At 38.5% G+C, this 22500-nt stretch overlaps 1 protein-coding gene across 8 annotated transcripts in view; it reads left to right on the top strand.

Moving 5' to 3' along the window:
• Positions 1-22500, top strand: part of Not1 (CCR4-NOT transcription complex subunit 1) — a 39219-nt gene that overhangs the window by 16519 nt on the left and 200 nt on the right. For 2 of the 8 annotated variants that reach the window (XM_070141131.1, XM_070141139.1), the window contains 35 exons: positions 166-422; positions 565-738; positions 1321-1595; positions 1782-1983; positions 2102-2236; positions 2383-2496; positions 2729-2915; positions 3351-3549; positions 3776-3863; positions 4045-4423; positions 4551-4672; positions 4836-5011; positions 5216-5405; positions 5703-5978; positions 6267-6410; positions 6543-6722; positions 6930-7097; positions 7272-7466; positions 7659-7806; positions 8371-8448; positions 9428-9678; positions 9856-10155; positions 10825-10974; positions 11207-11434; positions 12247-12483; positions 12717-12874; positions 13253-13424; positions 13574-13998; positions 14122-14320; positions 14535-14690; positions 17480-17716; positions 18718-19044; positions 19170-19350; positions 19486-19753; positions 20263-22500. The exon at positions 20263-22500 is cut by the window's right edge and continues 200 nt beyond it. In XM_070141131.1, coding sequence (XP_069997232.1) covers positions 166-422; positions 565-738; positions 1321-1595; positions 1782-1983; positions 2102-2236; positions 2383-2496; positions 2729-2915; positions 3351-3549; positions 3776-3863; positions 4045-4423; positions 4551-4672; positions 4836-5011; positions 5216-5405; positions 5703-5978; positions 6267-6410; positions 6543-6722; positions 6930-7097; positions 7272-7466; positions 7659-7806; positions 8371-8448; positions 9428-9678; positions 9856-10155; positions 10825-10974; positions 11207-11434; positions 12247-12483; positions 12717-12874; positions 13253-13424; positions 13574-13998; positions 14122-14320; positions 14535-14690; positions 17480-17716; positions 18718-19044; positions 19170-19350; positions 19486-19753; positions 20263-20332 — 7046 coding nt within the window. In that variant the 3' untranslated portion in view covers positions 20333-22500. Of the gene's footprint in view, positions 1-165; positions 423-564; positions 739-1320; positions 1596-1781; positions 1984-2101; positions 2237-2382; positions 2497-2728; positions 2916-3350; positions 3550-3775; positions 3864-4044; positions 4424-4550; positions 4673-4835; positions 5012-5215; positions 5406-5702; positions 5979-6266; positions 6411-6542; positions 6723-6929; positions 7098-7271; positions 7467-7658; positions 7807-8370; positions 8449-9427; positions 9679-9855; positions 10156-10824; positions 10975-11206; positions 11435-12246; positions 12484-12716; positions 12875-13252; positions 13425-13573; positions 13999-14121; positions 14321-14534; positions 14691-17479; positions 17717-18717; positions 19045-19169; positions 19351-19485; positions 19754-20240 lie in introns of all 8 variants that reach the window. The other 6 variants (XM_070141134.1, XM_070141132.1, XM_070141136.1 and 3 more) reach the window with 6 other exon arrangements.

Below are 22500 nucleotides of genomic sequence, written 5' to 3'. Positions count from 1 at the left end.
ATTGGCATTGTTCAATAAATAATCTAATATTCCAATCAGTGTTTAAAGTGTAGGCCAAAAGATTTCTCAATGGGTTGTCTGTTCACCTATCTATTTTTTTATCTAATAGTATTTACATATTAGATAACTGTAACACTTATCCTCATTTTATGTCTATTTTTACAGATTCAGAAGACAAGGAACTCTTGGAGTTATCTACTGAATCTCTACACCTGTTGCTAATCCACATCGTCCACCTGTGGCGAGACCCCCCAGCAGCACTCCTACCTCAAGAGTCAAGACAAGCATTTATATCGGCACTCCAACAGGAGTTTCCTCGATCTCGTGTGCCTGTCGTTCTTGCTCCCCTTCTTTATCCAGATACAGATATACTAATGGAGAAGATCACGCAAGAGCAGCCAGCCAGCATGGCCAAAAATCTAGTGAGTAGATAAGGGAAGAAAGTGAAATTATATTAAACTTGATATTTGTAATGCTGTAGAATATATTTTCCCTTTTCTTTATTTCTGCTTTTCACTTGTGTCAATGGCAACTTAATTGTTTCCTGTACAACATCATTTGCAGCTGGACGGGTCTCTGGCAGACTTAGTCCGTGAATTAGGCTACAGCTTCTGTAGCACGGTGGAAGAATGCAGAAGCAACTTGGGGAACTTCTGTGTGACCTCCATAACGCCAGCGGCTGTTGCAAAGGTCCTGGGTGTTATGGTGCGCACTCATACGGGCCTGCCATCAGAACAGGTGAGATTTATTCAGATTTTTTTATAGACAGCCTAAAGAATGGAGAAATTAAAAGAACCATCAGATATACATTCACTGATAAATTTTGACCATTCTAGCACAAAAAAGTTCTCATAAGGGGAAAAATCAAAGATTTCAAACATTTTCTTCAAGAGTGGCAAGGTTTTAATGAATAATGAGACTTGAGTCACTGAAAAATCATGAAGATAATCAAGAAATCAAGTGATAGAAGAAAAAGTAATAGATCATTTCACTATTTTAGTAAAGCAAAAATTTCATGAAATCCTAGTAATTAGGTTATGTAAGAATTAGGTTGTGTGTTGAGTTTTCATATGCATCCAGATGAGAGAAATGGGTTCAGGGACTATGCAGTACAAATTCCATGGTAGTTTTTTGGAATACAATCTTTAATATAATTGGCTGAATTCAAATATATCCTAAGTTTAGGTGCATTTGCTTTTAGATGGGTGGTATTTGGATTTTTTTTATAGTAAGAATAAAATTTGTTTTGGTAAATTTGATATTTGTAATAGAAGATTTAATTTGGAGATCAATATTTCTAAAAAGCAAATAATCCTTTAGATTGGTCTGCAGAACCTCAATTCCCCAAACTCGCTGTGGAGTGATACGAAAGACAAGAGCTCAAATAACCAAACGACCAGCTCGGGTAGTGATGTAACCCTGGGCGGGTCAGGAAGCCTCTCGGGTCCTCACTGCTGGAATGTGGAGGTCTTCATCAAGGCACTCCTAGAGGTGGTCCCCAGCATCAATGTGAAGGAGGTCTTCAATAAGTTGGACCACAAGGGCTTCCTAGTCAAGGACAGACAGGGTCTCAAATTGCTGATCACAGCGCTTCGGTGAGTTTTGCTGACCAGGAGTTGATATATTTTTCTGATTAGTTTCCTGCTGATCTTCCTGAGGAATAGATTTTTTGATAAGTTTATTTGTATATTTATATTTAGATAGATATTCTTGTCTGTATGATAATATATAGTGTTACCAGTAGGATTTCTAATGTAGTTTTCTTTTTCCCCTATTCACAGGTGCCTTCTCCAGGGCCAGGGCTTGCGGCTTGAGTTGTTTCCTGTGGAATGCTTCTACCAGCAGTGGAAGAATACCGAGGAACAGCTTAGTCTTATCACGCAGATCCTCAGAAATCCGGAGATATTTTGCTTTACAGATTTCCCTTGCCATTTAGTGTCCACTGATAGCTTGAAAACATTGCCAGAGCTTGACAATAAAGAGGTAAGTTTGTTTTTTTTCCCTTTGATTCTTAATTCTGAGAACCTTTACAATAACATGGCTTTTTTTATATATATATAGATGTAACTTTACAATCTTTCTAAATAAAATTCTCCCACAGGTGGCCACATGGAAGTCAGTACAACTACTAGATTCTCTCCTTTACCTCGGAGAGAATCATTACACGGCTGTGAAGGAGCTCTTCAAGTTCCCCATCCAGCACTGTCCAGATATCCTTGTTCTTGGTTTAATACAGGTGAGTGTGAATCATTTACTTTTTATTACTTGTATGTATTGAATTTTAGGAACTTTATGAAGGGATGATTCTAAAATACATTGGTATTGTATTCTTTTGTGATTTCTTTAAAAAGATTAATTATTGTATGTATTCCCACTTTGCAGGCAACTTTACCTTACACTATCCTGCGGCAAGATCTGATTGCTTCTCTCATTCCAATATTTTTGGGGAACCACCCAAATGCAGCAATAATCCTTCATCACGCTTGGCACACACAGGTATGTTTATGGCTGGTGTAAAAGGGTTATAGTTTTTAGCAATGTATAATGTTGCTAAAGAGCTAAATCTATAAACATTCTCCTTAGAAAACATTTATTAATATGTTTTTGTAAGCTGATATAACCCTAGGTTGATGTTATTTTCCAAAGAAGTTCATATATTCTCTCAGTCATCTAGAGCTGCCTTTAGATATCATATGTTTGACCCACACCTCTCTTTTTTTTGTGGCAGAACAATGCAACTACAGTCCGCCAGATTATCATGCATGCCATGGCAGAGTGGTATATGATGGTGGAAAATGACCAGACAAGACTAAGCCGAATTCTTGACGTCGCCCAAGATCTGAAAGCTCTCTCACTACTCCTCAATGCTCAGCCTTTCCCATTTGTGATAGATTTGGCTTGTTTGGCCTACAGACGTAAGTAACATCTTTCTTTTTGCAATTCCTTTTCAAAAAAGGGATTTTAAAGATATGTGCTAGACCAAAATACTTCCAGATCTTATAAGTGTCTATAAAAGTGATAGGAAAGTTTGAAAGACTTTGTAAATTAGAAAAGAAATTTTTCCTTCGCCTTCTATTTCTTTCTCTCCTTCTATTTCTCTTTCTCCTCCTCCTTCTATTTCTTGCTCTCCTTCTATTTCTCTTTCTCCTCCTCCTCTCCTCTCCTCTCCTCTGCTGTTCTTCTCCTCTCCTCCCCTCTTGTCCTCTTCTCCTCTTCTCTCCTCTTCTCTTCTCTCTCCATCTTTTCACATTTTTGTGTTGAGTCAGGTGTTTTCTCAGGTATTGCATTTTCTGCTATTTTATCAATGTATAGTTTTTTATGTCTCATTGTGAATGGAAATTATTCTGCAGGAGAATTTCTGAAACTGGATAAGTGGCTAACGGACAAGATTCGCGAGCATGGAGAGGCATTCATCTCGGCATGCGTCAAGTTCCTGCAGCGCCGGTGTCCTCATCTGGTGGGTGGCAAGGAGGACGGGATGCAGAAATCTTCACAGCTTCCTCCTGAAACCATGGCCACCATTCTTGTGTGTCTTAATGCTTGTGCTTTGTGAGTACTTCAGCTTTATTATGTTATGGCATGGAGTTTGATATTTTTATTTTTAAATTTTTTTTATGTGGTCAGCCTCTTCTCAAATGTTCAGTTAGTGAGCGATAGAATTGTGCTTTAGGGAATTGTTGTCTATAACCATAGTGATCTCTTGAATTATATTTCATTTGTTGCATACTACTGAATGCCTGATACAAAAATATAACATATTGTACTCCTTTTCTAGAAATGTGTCTCAAGAATTGTCAGACACCATTATGACCATGGTTCAACACTGCAACCTGATGAACAGACCTCGAACACAGCAAGGAGTGGTAAGCGTTGTGATACCTGGAAGCAATATGTTACTGGTCTTGAAATTGCACTTGTATTGTTATTTCATCATTTTAAGAGATTTTTTTTTTTTTTCTGTTATTTTATTTCAACCATTTTTTTTTTTTTTTTTTATTCATTTTTGTAGTTATTACTTTCAACCACTTATTTATTTGTGTTTAGATTGGCTTCCCTGGTCCATCTCAGCAGACGAGTGAAGGCAGCCTGGGTGGCATAGCCTCCAGCCTGAGCAGCCTGAACCTGGGTGGAGCAGGTGGCACATCCTCCATCTTCCCGACCTCTGCCTCATCTTCCATGAGTCTGGGCAGCTTGGGGTCACTGGGCACAGCACCAGGATCTCCTGGGCGTCCCCTAGGGCCCTCTACTGCCCCTGGGACATCGCAGTCTCCCCTCTCCTCCATCCTGCCAGCATTACAGCTTGGGCCCCCACATGCAGCAGCTGTAGGCTCTCAGCTGCCTACCTTGCCCACCTCATCTATCATCCCGTCATCTCTGAGGTCACATTCAGTGCAGCCCACCGTCAACCCCCCCAGCAGGCAGAGTGCGTATCCTAGGACAACCATTGTCTACCTGTTTTTAGTTCTTTGATTAATACCATGAATATTTTTTGGTCTTTTGCCCTTTTGGATAGGGTGAGGAGTTGATTATTTTGTTTTATTCTTTTGCAGTGGATATGTCCCAAATCTTCGACATGCCTCAAATGGTGAGCAAAGAGGTTGAAGACGAAGCCAATAGTTACTTCCAGCGCATCTACAATCATCCACCCCATCCTACCCTCTCCATTGAGGAGGTTAGTTTCAGTGAGAATTAACTGTAAAGAATCTTAATCATGCAAATGTTTGTAGAAGTCTTATCTAAAAAGCATTTTATTATGTTCGTTACCATGTCACACAACTGATTGTAATCAATGATGTAAATTATGACATGAATTGACATTATCTTTAACCTGTAAGGTACTGGACATGCTGAAGAAATTCCATGAATCGACCAACAAGAGGGAAAGGGAGGTCTATTCATGTATGCTCCGTAATCTCTTCGAAGAGTATCGCTTCTTCCCCACCTACCCAGACAAAGAACTTTTCACCACTGCCAGGCTGTTTGGTGGCATCATTGAACAGGGTCTAGTCGAGTAAGTGTTCCCTTTTTTCCCCCCAAGTGATGAGTAGCTTGGGATAGTGCATCTATTTCTTTAGGGTTATTATTCTGATAATTATGATGATTCTAGGTTTTATCTTTTTCAGTCATTGTGTCCTCAGTGTCATTGTCACAATCATTGTTAATATTTTTGTTACTATCATTGGTGATGTTCATTATCACTTTTTTTCTCTCACAGATATATGGCCTTAGGTGTAGCACTCAGGTATGTCATGGAAGCTCTCCAGAAACCACATGGAAGCAAGATGTACTACTTTGGCATCGTGGCACTGGACAGGTTTCGCAGTCGTTTGAAGGAATACCCTCGCTATTGTCAGCACCTTATGGCTATACAGCATTTCAATGAGTTTCCACCACACCTTATAGAGGTATTGTTGTCCTGTTTTTCTCAATTTTATAATATTGCTGTTTTTAAAGCTATTTAGAATAACTAATTGGATAGCTCTTACAGTATTCATTGAAAAAAAAAAAAAAAAAAAAAAAAAAAAGACTTGATGTCTTCACAGTGTAAGAAATGTATTTAAGCACCCAAAATACATCTGCACTGTGAAGATAATCGTTCCCATTCATATTTTTCCTACTTTCAGTATTAGTTGTACTAGATTCATGTTTTCCCTTTATACATTTTAATAATGTTTTGGGTTTTCTTTTCCTCGCTACCACAGTACATTAAGTATGGAACACAGTCGCAAGAACCCCCCTCACGTCCTTCTGGTGTTGTGCTCCCCCCTTCCATGAATGTGTCTCCAAGCACCCCAGCACCAGGCACCTCAGCAGTAGCTGTCACTGGCACTGTTGTCCAGCCACCCACTGCTGCAGTGTCGGCTGTGGTGTCATCTGTTGCCAAGACCCTCACTGCCACCACCACTACGACAACTACCACCGCCATCACCAGACCTCAGTCAATGTCTGTTCCGTCTGCGCCAGTGGGATCTGGGAAGGTATGGCAGAGTGGATTTTGGTTTGACGTAGGGTTGGATAATAAATGCTGCAAGTAGAATGGCAAAAAATATAGATATTAATTTGATGATAAACTTTCAGCTTTGTCATCTTATGTGAAGTTCAGGCTGACATAATGTTTGTTGATATTCTTTCTTATTGTTGCTGTTTCATATCGTAATTCATTAACATATGCATTTATTTATTATTAGCAAAGCAGCCGGTATATTTTTAGTTTATATTATATATATGAATTTATTTTATTAACTTCAGTAATCTTTCATTTCCAGCAACCAACAATCACAACAACCAACATTGAAACACTGTTAGTTGCCACAGAAAAAGAAGAAAAGATTACTCCTCCACCTGAGCATATGCAAGATAAAATTGCCTTTATTTTCAACAATCTTTCTCAAGTAAACCTTCCTCAAAAGGTGAGTACTTAAGGGCACATTAGGACATTCTCTTCAGATTTTTTTTTTTTTTCACCTTTTTTTTCATTTGGTTGCTGATATGTATAAGAAATGTGGAAAGAATGACTCATATTATTGGCCTGTTTTCCACAGTGCGAAGAGCTGCGTGAAGTGGTCAGCGAGGAGTATTGGATTTGGGTCGCCCAGTACTTGGTGATGAAGCGAGCCTCCATTGAAAACAACTTCCACACGCTTTATTCCTTGTTTCTTGATCAGCTGAAGATGAACAATTTCAATGCAATGGTTTGCAGGGAAACTTTAAGGAATATTAAGGTAAAAAATAAACATATGTTTATGGGATGTCCTTCATTCCAGATGGAATGAAGCGCAATATAAACGTGATATTTAGTGTATTTATTAGCAAGTGATTGACATGTGATTTCTTAGCTTTATGTATCTGTAGATGGTGTATACATTTTGATTCCCCTACTCAAAGAGAGGATGATGGAGGCATTCTTTAAACTGCCATTCCTCTTGCAGGTTCTCTTAAGGGCTGATAAGTCTGCGGCGAACTTTTCTGACAAGTCACTGTTGAAGAACCTCGGACATTGGCTGGGCATGTTGACTCTGGCCAAGAATAAACCCATCCTTTACTCGGACATCGATATGAAGTCATTACTCGTCGAGTCTTACAACAAAGGCTTACAGGTGGGCTTCACTTATTATTGTGCTTAGTATGGTTATAGTTGAAGGTAGGTAATTTAGAATGATTTAATAGTGGTACAGCATTTCATCTTTGTTGTAGGCCATTGAATATTATTTTTTCTATCTGAATTTTTTTACTATGGAGTAATGAATCCATATTGTGTTCTCTATCTCCAGGAAATGCAGTATGTGATTCCATTTGTAGCCAAGGTGATGGAGTCATGTGCAAAAAGTCGTGTATTTAAGCCTCCTAACCCTTGGACCATCGCCATAATGAATGTGCTAGCAGAGCTCCACAAGGAACCCGACATGAAGCTCCATCTCAAGTTTGAAATTGAAGTTCTGTGTAATAGATTGGAAATCAATTTGGAGGCAAGTCTCTCAAATGGTTTTGTGTATATGGAGGCATACATATATACAAACATGTTTATAGATATACACAGGTATTTATGCATAAATTTAAACATACAGATGCATATTACAGGCACTTAAATTTACAAAAGGCATTAATTAATAAATGGTTTAGGCTTTTGCATTAGACAGTACTAATGCTACTTCTTTCAGGATCTGAAGCCAGCAAATATCCTGAACGACAGGGAGCGAATTGCACGCCTGAAGCCCCAGCTGTCACAGCTGGTAGGATCAAAAAGGGCTGAATCGACTCCACTTTTCCCAGCTTTGCAAGGATTCTCATCCTCTTCCAGTTTTATGCGTAAGTGGAAGATGGTTAGGCCTCACCCTTTTTTTTTTTTTTTTTCCCCAAGTGTTTGGTGGTGATGGAATTAGGTAAAATTGATTATTTGCTTTTTCTTTTCATATTCAAATTGTGAATCTGTGAATGCACTTTTTGAATGAGGGAATGGCCTTCATTGCTTCTTTCATTCTTTATTTTTTTAGTGTTCATGAAAATCTTTTCTGGTTCAAAGGAATGATGCTTTGTATATAGCCTTCATCTTATCCTCCCCACCTCCCATCTCTGTGTCCCTTCCATCTCCCTCCCCCCCATTTTCCCCCTCCCTGTCTTCCCCTTCCTATATTTCCTGTTCTTCCTTATTCACACCCTAGCTCCTTGGCCTTCTCATGCTCCTCCTCACAGGCAATATACCCTTTATCTTGGCTCTGTGACTTTGAGAGTGTTGAGGGATATTATCTGAGTCGATTGTAGTGTGCAAGGAGAAAACGGGAGCTTGGAAGACTGGGAGAAGGTGAAGGGCCTTTCACAGGGGCCACCCTCTCTTCCTTTACATCACTGACAGGAACATCTTTCCTCTCTTAGACCCGATGAATACTGGCAGCCGATGGGTAGCCAATCCGAATATAAACCACGCACCGGGACACGAAGTCATCAATCAAGGTGTGATAATATTTGACCTCCTGAGAATTCAAAGAAAAGACATAATAACTAGTTCTAAATGTGTAATTTTTTTCTTCCTCCAGATAATTATTATTTATGAGTGGATCCTAAAACTACTGATATGCCTATTGTAAATGCATCCCCGCGAAAGATTTGCTCATAGTTAATTAGGGAATATATTACTAAAGGAAGGTAACCTATTGAAATAAAAAGGCCAACATTTGAGATGAAATTAGAGAAAACATTAAATATCTTGCTATTTGCCCTTAAAGCTGTCATTACATTTTTATTTGAGAATGCCTAATCTTCTGAATGTGTCCTTGTGTACACTTCCTATGGATGTTAAGAAACTGATAACAGTGAATAACAGTAAAAATTAAATAGGAAAGTTGTTCCTGTTAGTGTAAGCAGGATGGGCAATGGACTTGACAGCCTGGATCTGCTGTACTGCTTATTTATGTTAGTTGTGGGTGGGAGCTGGGATGAGAGTGGACTTGAAGGTAATTCAATTAGAAGTAAATTTTGTAGGAGTGCCTGATGATATCTTAGGTAATATATTGGTCATACAGTAGATGGTAAAATAGTAAGTAAGGTTGATAAACAGGGTACACACTTCAACCTACTTTATTCCACTCCATGGTGTGTATAAATTCCTAAGAATCTACCTTTTCTCCTTTTTTGTTGTTTATTATAGACTTTTAAGATAAATATTCTGCGCAACATCTAATGGTAGAGAAAATGATTTAGCAAAGCTTGAGCTGTGACTTACACTCCATATATTAAGGCTTCATGAATTATATGTTTGGGATAGATGTATGTAGGAATAGAGGAAACACACTAGACAAGGCAGTGTTACGGATTTGGGTTTTTCTTTCACTCATATTAGTTTAAAAATACCCTCTCCCCCCCCTCAAATCTCAAGGATGCCAAAATGTACCTATAGTTCTTTGTATAAAATTCCCCTTGCTCTGCCTTTCAGCAAAGACAAGTTGGTCACAAATGGGTCCAACAGGGCAGGTGGAGATGCCCAGCAGCACAGTCACTGTACAGAGCTCATCTGTGGGTGCCACACCAACCCCTCCATCAGTGTTGCCACCTCATCCCTCCTCTACCCCAACACCTATCCAGCCTCAACAACCTTCGGTCAACGAGCCACGGTTTATCTACTCGGATATCACTGTCACTTCCCTTCGGGGTCTTGAGCCTCACATATCTGTCTCAGTACCTCAGGTTGGTTAGCTTGTTTTTTTCACATTCAGTCATACACTTTTATGTTATATAAGATTTATTTGATTATCAGATTTAGTTATTTTGCTTATCAGTATTTACACATTGAAAAATTATATAAGACAGTATTAGCAAGTCTAAGAGTATGATAAATAAAGTGGAAATTTTTTCCTGGCACAGGTTGGTGGCATTGCAAGCAATGCTCAATTGAAACAGCTTGTGCGACATGCTGTAGAAATGGCAGTCCAGGAGATAGTGACAGCAGTATTGGAGCGCAGCATCAAGATTGCTATCACCACAGCAGAACACATAATCAAGAAAGACTTCGCTCTGGACCCAGATGAGTCTCGGATGCGAGTTGCAACTCACCACATGGTTCGCAACTTGACAGCAGCAATGGCAATGATAACTTGCAGAGATTATCTGGCTACAAATATTGCCAAGAGCATCAAGCAGGGATTGATGCAGGCTTTTTCACGAGTAAGTTTGTTACCATAGTAAGCTTTCTGGTGTTGCATGGCCATGAAGATTCATTGAAGAGTTGAAATCCTTTAGAAAATAAGATATCTAGTGATAAATATCAATTTTCAGATACTATATTCATACAAGTATACATTTTCCCCCCTTTTTGAGGGGCAAGTTAACCTGTTGCTATAAGGAATATGTAATTTCTTGTTTAGTTTTGTTTTCTGCATTGTCTTTAGACATACATGGATCCACACTTGCTCAGCCAGTAGCCCTACATGAGCTTACTCAATTTCTCTTTTCCATAAAATGTCTTTTTTATTGTTATTGTTATTATCAACAGTTTTTTTATTATCATTGACATAATTATTGTTATCAACAATGCTAACAGCAATATATATTGAAAAAGAATAAAGTAAAAATCAAGGAAAGGGTAAACCAGTGAGATAGGACTAGTAATTGATCTTGTGTGGAGCCATCTGTGTGTAATCACAATAAATTAACTAAAATCACAGTAGACACAGGATTCACATACATGCCATTTCCAAAAAAAAAAAATGGATTGATACAGGATAATTAAGACTGCCATGTCTCACCAACACTGCTTCATATTTTGACAACATTAAAGATCGTACAACAAACTGATGTTTTACATTATATTTCATGGTAAATTTTATTTTTCAGACAAATCAACAGCAGCTGCCACAACAGCTAGAGCAGATGGAGCAGCTGGCTGCAGCCATTGCTCAGGAGAATGTTGGTATAGCTTGTGCCTTTATTCAGAAAACTGCTGCAGAGAAGGCTGTGATTGAGATGGATAAGAGGCTGGCCCAGGTGAGGCACATCTTTACTGTTTTTTTTTTTTTATTGTATTATATATGTATATATGTGTGTATATATATAGATACTTATATTATGTAGGTGTAGATTAGAGTAGGAAATCGGGATCTTTAACAGCTCTTCTAAATAATTGTTCAGATGAATGTTTTAATCTTTGAAAATTAGAGATAGAAACGAGAAAGATTTCAACCTCACTTACCCCATACCATAACTCTCTTTCTTGCAGGAATATGAAGTGAGGAAAGCAGCAAGGACAGAGGGCCGCCGCTATTGTGATGCAGTGGTTTTGACATACCAGGCGGAGCGGATGCCAGAACCCATTCGCCTGAAGGTGGGTGGTGTCACCCAACCTCAGATGGCTGTGTATGAAGAATTTGCCCGCAACATCCCTGGCTTCCTGCCCATCACTGATCAGGACACAATGTTCTTAACGAAGCCTGTTCCTATTAGCTCGGTGAGTTTTTCTTTTATATTTATTTTTATAGAGACATACATTTTCTGCTCTCATATTAACCACTGTGATCTGGATAGTGATTCCATTACATCAGGAAAAAATTGTGCTTGAGGGGCTGCTGACATAAACATGCTCTCATGAGAAAACTGCCTAAGGGACAGGATTATGCAAACTTGCTGTCATGAGTGTTTCGGCTGAAGTTGATGGTTGACAGGAAAGACTCGTCATGAATGCATAGATCTCGTGGAGGGTTATTAGGCTCATTAGTCATTTAGAAAGGGGCTTTTTTATTATTTCCATTGATAAATCAGTTTGGAATATCCTGTCTATGAGCCATGACTGGAAGGGCACTGGCTCCAGGGAGCATGTTATTTCCATGCTCAGCATCTTATTCCTGGCATAGCAGCGGCATAAGTTTTAATACAGAAAATTGGATGATAGGAAAAAAATATATGAATAATAAGACAAATATGGGCCTTGGAAAATGGCAATAAAGCTATAAAAAAAAGAAAATGCTTATGCATATAAAGAGTAAATAGAATTGCAATGGAGAGGCATAGTCTTGTCACTGCACACGAGTGTTCATTTGCCTGCAAACCTCGCACCTGTCAGAGTGGCTGCTCAAGTAAGCCTAATGCCCGTATTTTGTGGTTGCCATGAACTACTCAGATCCAATTGGTTAATATCTATTTTATTTATTATGAAAATGTATTTATATATATTTATAAATAAATCAAGCTGCTGTTATTATTATTATTATTATTGTCATTGATTATGATTATTATTATTACATTTCTTTCTGATTATTGCAGCAACAACAGCAGCAGCAACCCCCTCACTCGCAACAGCAGGCCTTTGGAAGTGATGAGACAACAGCATTCCTGCTTCTGACGGAGCGCATCAGTGCTGAGCTGGAACACACCATCCAGGCTTTCACTACACTGGCCCCCTCGTCCCCCCTGATCCCAATGCTGCACTCGCTCAGGGAAGGACTTCTGCTCACCCGTACCAACCGAGATGCGCACACTGTTCAGCTGCTGCTCAGGAAGGTTAGGAGCCAGACTTGTGTTGACTTTCAATGTTCAAGTAATGATGAACTGCTAAGGTATACTTCAATTTTTATGACTTGATTTCTTGTCAGAAAGAATATGAAGCAAGTATACATAGCAAAATATCCATGAATTGTCTTTGATCAAATTTAAAGGATCACAGCAAACTCATTGAAACTAAAAAGTTATTAGCTATTATTTATGAGCTTTTATTCATCCTCTTCATCAACCAGGCTGTGGAAAACCTCTTGGAAGGCGCACGAGAACTGCCAACTGAACCAGAACTGAACCAGCTTGCCCTTCGGTTCCGTGACTGCCACCTTATCGTCTTGAAGGCTATGGCTGATCATCGTTCCTATGGAACCAACTGGACATCGAAGAATGTTACCAAGTGAGTGGCATAGCTATGGGTTTTCATTCAGGATTTATCACTGTTGATTTATGCTTTTAACTCGCTCACTCTCAATCTCAATCTCCCTTTCTCCTGCACTCTTTCCCCAGGCTAGAATGACTTTTCTCTCCTTTTTCTTCTTCTGTCCCCTCCAGAGGCTGGAATCCTAGTGCATGTCTAAGCTCTATTAAATAAGTATTTATATTTGCCTCTTTAATATTTCCCTGATGGCCAGGGAATATTCTACCTTGTATTCTTGTGTTATGAATTTTTATCATTAACTTTACTGAACTTTCTCATCTGTATTATGTTTTCGATATGTAGTAGGCAAAGCCTTCCTTGTAAGCATGATGAAAACATTCACAATCTCACTTGCAGATGCTGGGCTGAATCGCGCGAAGAATTGAAGTACAACTTAGATGTTGTCGACTGGCTGATCCGTTCCAATTTGCTGAACATGCAGTTACTGGACGAACACCTTGCTAGAACCCTAGATGATCCAAGGCTTCCATCCTACATCCCTTCATTTTTCATCATGCAGCTTGTTCAGGTTTGTTGAATGCATTAAAAGTGAATGTATCTACCTCCTGTTTCACACCTCCCCTCCCTATACATATTTCCCTTTAAGTGTAATTAGGAGTTTTTGTCTTCAAGTAAATCGGTATAATTTAGATCATTGTATATTATACTTTCCCACAGATTTACCTCGTTGACGACCCCAGCAACAGCTTCCTGAGTGAATCCGACTTGCAGCTAACACTGGAGGCCTTAGTGCGCATGTGCCACTCTCGACAGGCCCCAGAAGGCCTTGTACCCCTCATTGATGCACTGCGGCTGAAGCATGACTTGCTGGCAAGTGAGCGGCTTGCAGGGGGCAGCAGCCTCAGTGGCACAAACAGTGCTCTAGCTGCTGGGCCAAGTCTCCACTTCCATTCGGGTGTGACGCAGGCCAGGGACTTCAGTGATCCCCCGGCCTTGCAGGAGAAGACAGAGGTGTTGCTGCGGGAATGGATCCAGATGTACCATTCCCCAACAGCCGGCCAGGGGTCGGCCTCTGCCTTCCAGCACTTCGTGAAGCAAATGAATCTTCACGGAATCCTCAAAACAGATGATCTCATAACCAGGTATGGAAAGAATAGTGGGCTTAGTCTTTGAAGTCCCTTCTATGAAATGATCTTAATGGGAATCTTTATAAAAGGACTTGTATGTTCTCATTTATTTTATGCACAATTTTTTTTTCATTCCAGGTTCTTTAGGATCTGCATAAGCATGTGTCGTGACCTTTGTGTTCGATCAATTCTTGAGCAAGGCCAAGGACCATCTCCTACCTATGTTCGCAGCAAATGCTTCCAGAATCTGGATGCCTTTGTACGTCTTATTGCCTTATTAGTCAAACACTCGGGGGAGGCAACAAACCCAACCACAAAGATCAATCTTCTGAATAAGGTAAGACAAGTAAAAACTTATTTAAATGAAAGTAAACACATGCTTGGAAGGTAAATGCAACATTATTAAAGGGATTAATTAGATGTCAGTTTCTTCCTTGTTATTTTTTGGTAAATTTCATTCAGTTATGCAGTGGCTCAAATAATGTACCTTTTTAATACAACTAAGACTTGTTAACAGAATTAAAAATTATCTTTTCTATTTGAAATTGCAGGTCTTAGGACTCGTGTGTGGCATCATGATCCACGACATTGAGTCAAATGGTACTGAGTTCCAGCAGCTTCCATATCACCGCATCCTCATCATGCTTTTCCTTGAGCTCAACGCCCCTGAAGCGATCCTAGAGTCCATCAACCTTCCGGTATGTGAAGTAAGCTACACTCTCAGGGAACAATGCTAGCGCGTGCTCATCCACTGGTATGCTTTATTTGGAGGTGGTTTGAGGGTCGCAGGCACAAGACGTTATTAGGGTATTGGGCTCCATCCCTTGTTGTTAGCTCTAATGTTGTCTTTATTTTTCCTTATTCTGTTTTGATATATGTAGAGTCCTTCCATTTTGGCCTTAAAATAGCAGCAGCTATATCCTTCAAAGTGGACATGTCTTGAAAATTAGTTTTTATCAAAATTGAGGCCCTTTACATTTTGAAAGTTGTTGTCCATAACTGGTGTTCTTTTTTTTTTCTAGGCAATGAAAGTTACAAAGTTCTCAGGGCTTTTCTCATTATAAAAGAAGGGTAATTGATTTTTCTTAGGTTAATATTCATACAGAAATTTACAACTATATTTCATGTGTGTATATATATTGGTTTATTCATTTTTTTATTGCCTTCCTGTTAAAAGAAAAATAATATGGGTAGTATATATAGGGGATCTTCATTTTGAACAAGGCATGCAGAGATTTTCTAAAAATCAAATGAATGAACATCAAACAGACTCAGAGGCTGAAGGTGATTGAAGTGTTTCTCATCTTTGAGGAGGGATGGTGCCTGAGGAAGATAAGGTCAACAGATGTGCCTTCATGCTTTAAGATCCTAAATACACATCATATTTGTCTTGTGAGGACTTGGTCTTCCCTGTCTCACCTCCAAATACATCAAGCATATTCAGTGCATGAACATGGCTAGCAGTTTCTTACCCCCATGCTTATTCTGAATTTGAGAAAAAAAAAAAATCATGAGATTTTGGTATAGATGTAGTAGTATTTGAGATTTACTATATTTCCTTAATTGATGTGCATTAATTTTCTGTCATAGATACTTGATTTTTCAATTCTCTCTAAAGTGTTTTAAGTGTTCATGTTATATAAACTTCACTTTTGTTAGATTTGTTCTTGCAATCCAGAATAGGATTAATTCAAATAGGATCTATTGAAATGCTTCATTAATAATCATTACTTTCAGATTGATATTGCTAGCTTATTTCTGTATTTCCCTGTCAGAAGTGTTTCCATGTCTTCATTTTTATCCTTGAAAAGCATGTGATGTGAATATATAATTCAGATAGGATATTTTTTCTCTTTTTTTCCCTTGTTCATAGTTTTTGTATAGTAGATTTTAAACCCTTTCATAGACAAAGATTGTAGAAACAGTAGCATCACCTTTGACTGTACAGACCTAACATTAATGCAGAAGCATTAAGCAGCATATACATAAACGCAGTCTGATCTTACCGTTTTGTGTGTGTATTTGAAACAAAATCTGCATTTGTTAACAGTTGCTTCATTTGTATTCGATGCAAATGGTTGTCCTTATGTTGAGATGTGCCCATGTTGAGATTTCTTGAAGGCTCTTGTAATTGGAGCTCAGATTTTATCATCATGCCGTGCATTTCCCCATGCAGGCTGTTCATGAGAATCCCAATTATTTCTTGTCCGGATTCAGAATTCTGGAAGATATGCATCCTTTGTTGGGTGCAAAAGGTCTCTCCTTTATTTTTCTTTACTGCCAGCATCTTCTGTTTCAGATTCCGAGTCTGGAATACACACTTCCAGAGTCTGGAGAAGTGACAGATTGTGTGCCTTACTTGTTTTTATGAAGCTTGAAACACAGAGGAGTCACTTCACGTGATATAGCTATCCTTGCTTTACTAGTATTAACACATTATAGCAAAATAACCTAGCTTCGTGGTAGAAATTAAGCCTTATCTAACTCCCTATTTGGATTCATTCAGGGTTTACCACCCCTTTGACCAGACCCAGGTGAACTATGTGAGGAATTAGGGAAATCAGCCTAAGAATGTTAATTTGCCTAAACATTGCTCTCTTTTTAAAGTAGAGGGTTATGAATATAGTTCTCTCTGATTTTTTTTTTTTTTTTTTTTTTTTCAATATTATTTTCCAGTTATATTAATTAAAATGTTTACATTTGTAAATTTAATATTTAGTATTGTAATTATACAATACAACCATGAGGAATGTAATTATAATACAACCAATGTGAAAGGCTGGTCAGCTGGAGGTGACTTAGGAAGTAAAGTTGAGCCCGAGTAGTGAAACTTCAGCTCTATTTAAAAAGTATACAGTTCCTTGGATGTCATTCTATTCTCTCTTGAAAATGAAAATAAAGACAAATAAAAGCTATATAAGTTGAGATCAGAATTCAGAAAGTCATGAAGTAAAAGAGAATGGTGTGAGGAAAAGAAACCAATTGCCCTTCTTAAAGGGGAGATGAGGATAAGGTGTCAGGTTGTGTTGTAAATATGATTATATCACAAATTTCCTATTTCCTATTGTGGAGAGACAGCTAGGTATACTGGGTAAATATTTGCTCATCATTTTGAGGCTTTAATTCTTTGAGCTCAACACTTCACTGTCATGTGTGGTTGTTATGGCTGGGTTTTAAAGTTTTCATCGGTAACTGTAAGTTTTTCAAATTGAATTTCTTTATTGGTAGTCTCTCACTTGCCTTTTGTTTAACACACTTGTATATCTTGTCATGCTAGAATAATTAACCTATCCATCTTTGCTTAAAGAAATTATGTAAATGCACTTACTTGATATCTTTATTTTATTTTTATTTATTTCTTTATATTTTTTTTACTTTTTATTTTTTTTATTTCTTCATTTGATGTTATTTAGACTACTTGATATTCAGTAGGAAAGGAAATGAAAGCAGGATCCCACCAAGGCACAAAATGCATAGATAATATTCTCCGTTCCAGGTTCTGATGGCCTTCACCCAAACACTGCATCTGCTTCGCCCGAGCAAGTGTCCAGGGTTTGCCTATGCCTGGCTGGAGATTGTGAGTCACCGTGTCTTCATTGGCCGCATGCTAGCCATCACCCCTCAGCAGAAGGGATGGTCCATGTACTCCATGCTGTTGGCTGATCTCTTCAAATTCTTGGCACCTTTCCTGCGGAATGCGGAGCTCGCCAAGCCTCTGACAATGCTCTATAAGGTGAGTGGTGTTGTAGCTGTTATGGTTGGCAAATGTTAGAAGTCTTGTATTGCAGTTTAATCTTTTTTTCTGTATTCCTTCTTTCATCAGTTACTCTTTTTTTGGTTTTCTCCGTCTTCTTCTTCTTCTTCTTCTTCTTTTTTTTTTTTTTTTTTTTTTTTTTTTTTTTTTTTTTTTTTTTTTTTTCCTTTTCCTTTTCCTTATCGTCATCTCTCTTTTTTTCTTTCTTTCTCCTTATTTTTTATCTAATAGTCCTCTTCCTATTCTTCTATATCTTTATCTGTCTTTCCTATCAGTTATTAAGACGCGCGTACACACATGCACACGTACACATGCACATGTACACACACACACACACACACACACACACACACACACACACACACACACACACACACTCACTCACTCACTCACTCACTCACTCACTCACTCACTCACTCACTCACTCACTCACTCACTCACTCACTCACTCACTCACTCACACACGCGCACACACATACATACATACATACATACATACATACATACATACATACATAGCCTACATACAGATATACACCAGGGTTCGCACAGATCCTGGGGAATCATGAAAATAGAAATTGAAATTTTTTAGATTTGAAATATCTTGGAATTTTGTTTTAATGTCTGGAAAATCGCAGATATATAGTATTTGTGTCGTTTAAGAATTGAAATGTCTGACTTTTTTCTTTTATCTAAAGAAAGTTTTGAGAAAGAAATGTGATGGGATGTATATATATATCAGATGTTCAAGAAAAGATTCATAGAAAAATACCAAAACCCGTCTGGAAAGTCATGGAAAAGTCATGGAATTTTAATACCAAAAAAGTATATGAACCCTGATACATATATACATACATACAACCTTACATGTTTTAGGATTTTCATTTTTGTTTCTTTTCCTTTTTTCCTCCTCAAGTAATATTATAAACCCATGTATGTAGAAGTAAAATTTTAATTCTAAAAAAAAAATCTCTTTTCAGGGTACACTACGTGTGCTGCTAGTCTTGCTCCATGATTTCCCGGAGTTCTTATGTGAATACCACTATGGTTTCTGTGATGTCATCCCTCCAAACTGCATCCAAATGCGCAATCTCATCCTCTCGGCTTTCCCTCGGAACATGAGGCTCCCTGACCCCTTCACCCCCAATCTGAAAGTGGACATGCTGCCCGAGATCACGGTCTCTCCCAAGATCCCCACCAATGTAGCCAGCCTCATCCAGCCCCCAGAGCTAAAGAAGAACTTGGACTCCTACTTGAAGAACAGGACGCCCGTCACCTTCCTCTCAGACATGCGGACTTTCTTGCAGGTGGGTGCGTTGGTTGTTTTGTATTTCAGTGTCTTTGGTGATGTGTTATATCATTATGATTTGTTTATTTTATTGTATTATTGATTTTTTAATGATGCCATTTCACACTTCCCCTATCCACACAGGTCAACAATGAACCAGGGATGCGCTACAACATGTCTGTGATGAACGCTTTGGTGCTGTACGTTGGCATGCAGGCTATTGCTCAGATCCACAGCAAAGGCCTAACTCCATCCATGTCTACCATTGCTCATTCCGCCCACATGGACATATTCCAGAATCTTGGTGTTGATTTAGACACAGAAGGTAAGTGTTCCGCATTTGTGTATCTTTGTCCTTTATATGAAATATACTTTTTTCCTGGAAGTATTTCTCTTAAAGCAGTTTACTGGAGTTTTGCTTCATCTGAATATGATGATAAATCCCTTTTTTCCCTTCTAGGTCGCTACTTGTTCCTGAATGCCATTGCCAACCAGCTGCGGTATCCCAACAGCCACACCCACTACTTCAGTTGCACACTTCTTCATCTTTTTGCTGAAGCTAACACTGAAGCCATCCAAGAACAGATCACAAGGGTGCTGTTAGAGCGACTGATCGTCAATCGTCCACACCCATGGGGGCTTCTCATCACCTTCATCGAACTCATCAAGAACCCATCCTTCAAGTTCTGGAGCCACGAGTTCGTGAAGTGCGCTCCAGAGATTGAGAAGTAAGTATAGAAAAGGGACCTTGTAGAAGTTGCTGCAGCTCTTGTTTCATGTATGTTAGAATCAGTAAATGTGGTTGTGTGGAAGAGATATTGTGTATTGGCACCCAGATTTTTGTTTAAGAGTTTAGTGTCCAGTGTAGTGGTATTCTTTTTAAGAGTCTATGTAGTTGCACAAAATTAAGGATACTTCTTTGCTCATTTACCATTAGAGTAATTGAAACAAAATTTGTATTTATTTGTTATTTGTTTAAGTTGTATGGTATTGATTGCAAGAGATATATGCTTGGATAGACTGCTCCTGGTGTTGGTGCTATTTTTTCTTGAGGTTGATTTAGTCGAACATTTTTTCATCAGGCTACTTTTGTTTTTATAATTCTTGCATCTCCCTTAAAAAAAGGAAAAAAAAAAAGTTTTATTTCTTTATTCATAAGGGACAGTGGTTTGTTCCATATCACCTCATTTACTCTGACAGCAACACCTCTAACAGGTGGCCCACTACCTTCTTACAGGCTATTTGAGTCGGTGGCGCGCTCGTGCATGGTGCAGAAAGTTGCACCAAGAGGGGATTCGGAGGCCTGAGTACAGCCGTAGCACAGCCAGGCAACACGGCCGGGCTCTAGCCGACGCCGTTCTTGGAGGCGACTGTCCAGGGAGTGAAGAGAGCACACACATTGGAGGCTTTGGAATACCTGTGGCAGAACTTTGCTCATGTCAACCTTCATGCACCAAATGCAGATGGAGAAATATGTGATGGAGGAAAAAATGGACTTGGTATAAAATGATATATATATATATATAAGAAGATGCAAGCAACTAGGATTGTCTTGTTTGATGAGGTGCCCAACAAAGAACAAACAATGAATATTAAAAGGAAGAAGAGAAGAAAAATATATATATGGTGCAGTATTAGCAATGTTTTGCTGAATGATATGAATGATATATATATGTAAAGATGTATGTAGCTGAGAGATTTGAATATGTGATAAAACTACTTTACCTGAATCCATGTCTTGGAAAAAAAATAAATGCCCAATAGATTAGAGGTAAACAGAGCCATTGGTGTGCTATGGCAGACCAGTCAACTAAAGTGTTCTGTATGTTTAAACTTCAAAAAATGAGAAGCAGTGTCTTTATGGTGACTATAAGAGTACAGTTCCAGTTTTTTGTCAGAACAGATGGCTGACCCTCCCTCCGTTATTTTAATCCAAGGTAGGGATCCTGTCTTGCATTGGGTTAAGATTACGAATATCCTTTGTAGAATGTCTTAGATTATTATTATTATTATTATCATTATGCAGCTTTGAGTTGTTTCAAGATATTTTCCTTGACATCTGTTGTGTTTATGATATACATAGTTGTTGTAAAGCAGCAGCAAAGTATACTGTCAAGGTATGTGATTATCTTAAGTCACTGATATAAATATATTATTGTTTCATAATTTGAGTTTTCCTGGTGAATGTTATCATGTAAAACTGAAAGACCAAGAACTGTACAATGTACTATATTAAGGACCTTCAAAAGTGAAGTAAAAGTGCATTAAGTTAGAACAGGTTGTATAATTACAGATGGTATTCTGTATAGACAGAGAAATATATTTCCCAGACAAAGCAGCCATAAGCCGTGTGTCAAAGTGCATAAAAATGACAAGGTGAATTCCAGTGAGAGTGTGATATGTACCTATACTCTTGTGATCTTAACTTCCAGGGAACCATGTGATGAGCTATACCTAAGATGTTTACATAATTAGATGATGTACATTTCTAGATAACATGGCCTTTGCTAAGCAGCCTCTGCAGTAGGAGAGTGAGAATCAAAGTGTTGGGCATCCGAGTAAATGTAAAAGTGTTACTTCCTAGATCTACCCGGGTCATTCACAGTAGAGATATTTATTTAGTTATACTATGAAGCACAATAACGTGCAATTAACAAGTTCAGTTGATGCAGATGGAAAGTCCTTTATAACTCTTGGATGGTCAGCAAAGGCAGTTTTATCATCTGAATCCAGTGTGATAGTGCTTCATATTATGCAAAGATGACTATGGACGCAAAGCATGTACAAAATCCCTTCAAATCCTTCCTTTATATAATTTCGCAGACTTGAAATTCCTTCTACTACAAGGTACTGTCTGGTAGTCACTGTAAGAGTTCATAGTTAGTAAGATGTCCCCATACCCTTGAGGCTTTCTGTCCTGCTGTAAAGTCTCTTCTTACAAGGTAATACAATCACTACCGCCACAACACACACTAGACTCGGGGCACTAAGTCAGTCATGCCCCTTGCCCCTCATCTCCCACCCTCCTCACTCATTACAAGTTTTAACCACCAAAAGAAAGAAAAGTTTTATTGTTAAGTAACCGTATCCTAATTCATCCCATCGACTTATGGGAAGTTTAGGCACAAATCAGAAGTGAATTATGTTAAGAATTATTACATTTCCTTTCCTTCTCCTGTTTCCAAGGCCTAGCTTTTTTTATTTTTAACTTTCAGGGCTTTACGAATCACATTTTTTGTTACCACATAGCTATGTAATTATGATTATTTTTTTAATTGGTAGCCAGATGATCAATTAACCTTGATTGGAAATTTTTGAGTCTCCATTAAGTATCAGTATGTTAAACCTGGGAATTAACACCTTCTGTTACCTCGCTTCAAGGAAACATCACAACTCTCTGATGGCATAAGGAATACAAATTAGCATTACTGTTACATCACAATTATTTTGTATGAAATTGTATAATAAGTAAACG

This window comes from Penaeus vannamei, chromosome 27, assembly GCF_042767895.1.
Source record: "Penaeus vannamei isolate JL-2024 chromosome 27, ASM4276789v1, whole genome shotgun sequence".
Classification (NCBI taxonomy): domain Eukaryota; kingdom Metazoa; phylum Arthropoda; class Malacostraca; order Decapoda; family Penaeidae; genus Penaeus; species Penaeus vannamei.
This window is presented reverse-complemented; position numbering and strand designations above follow the sequence as displayed.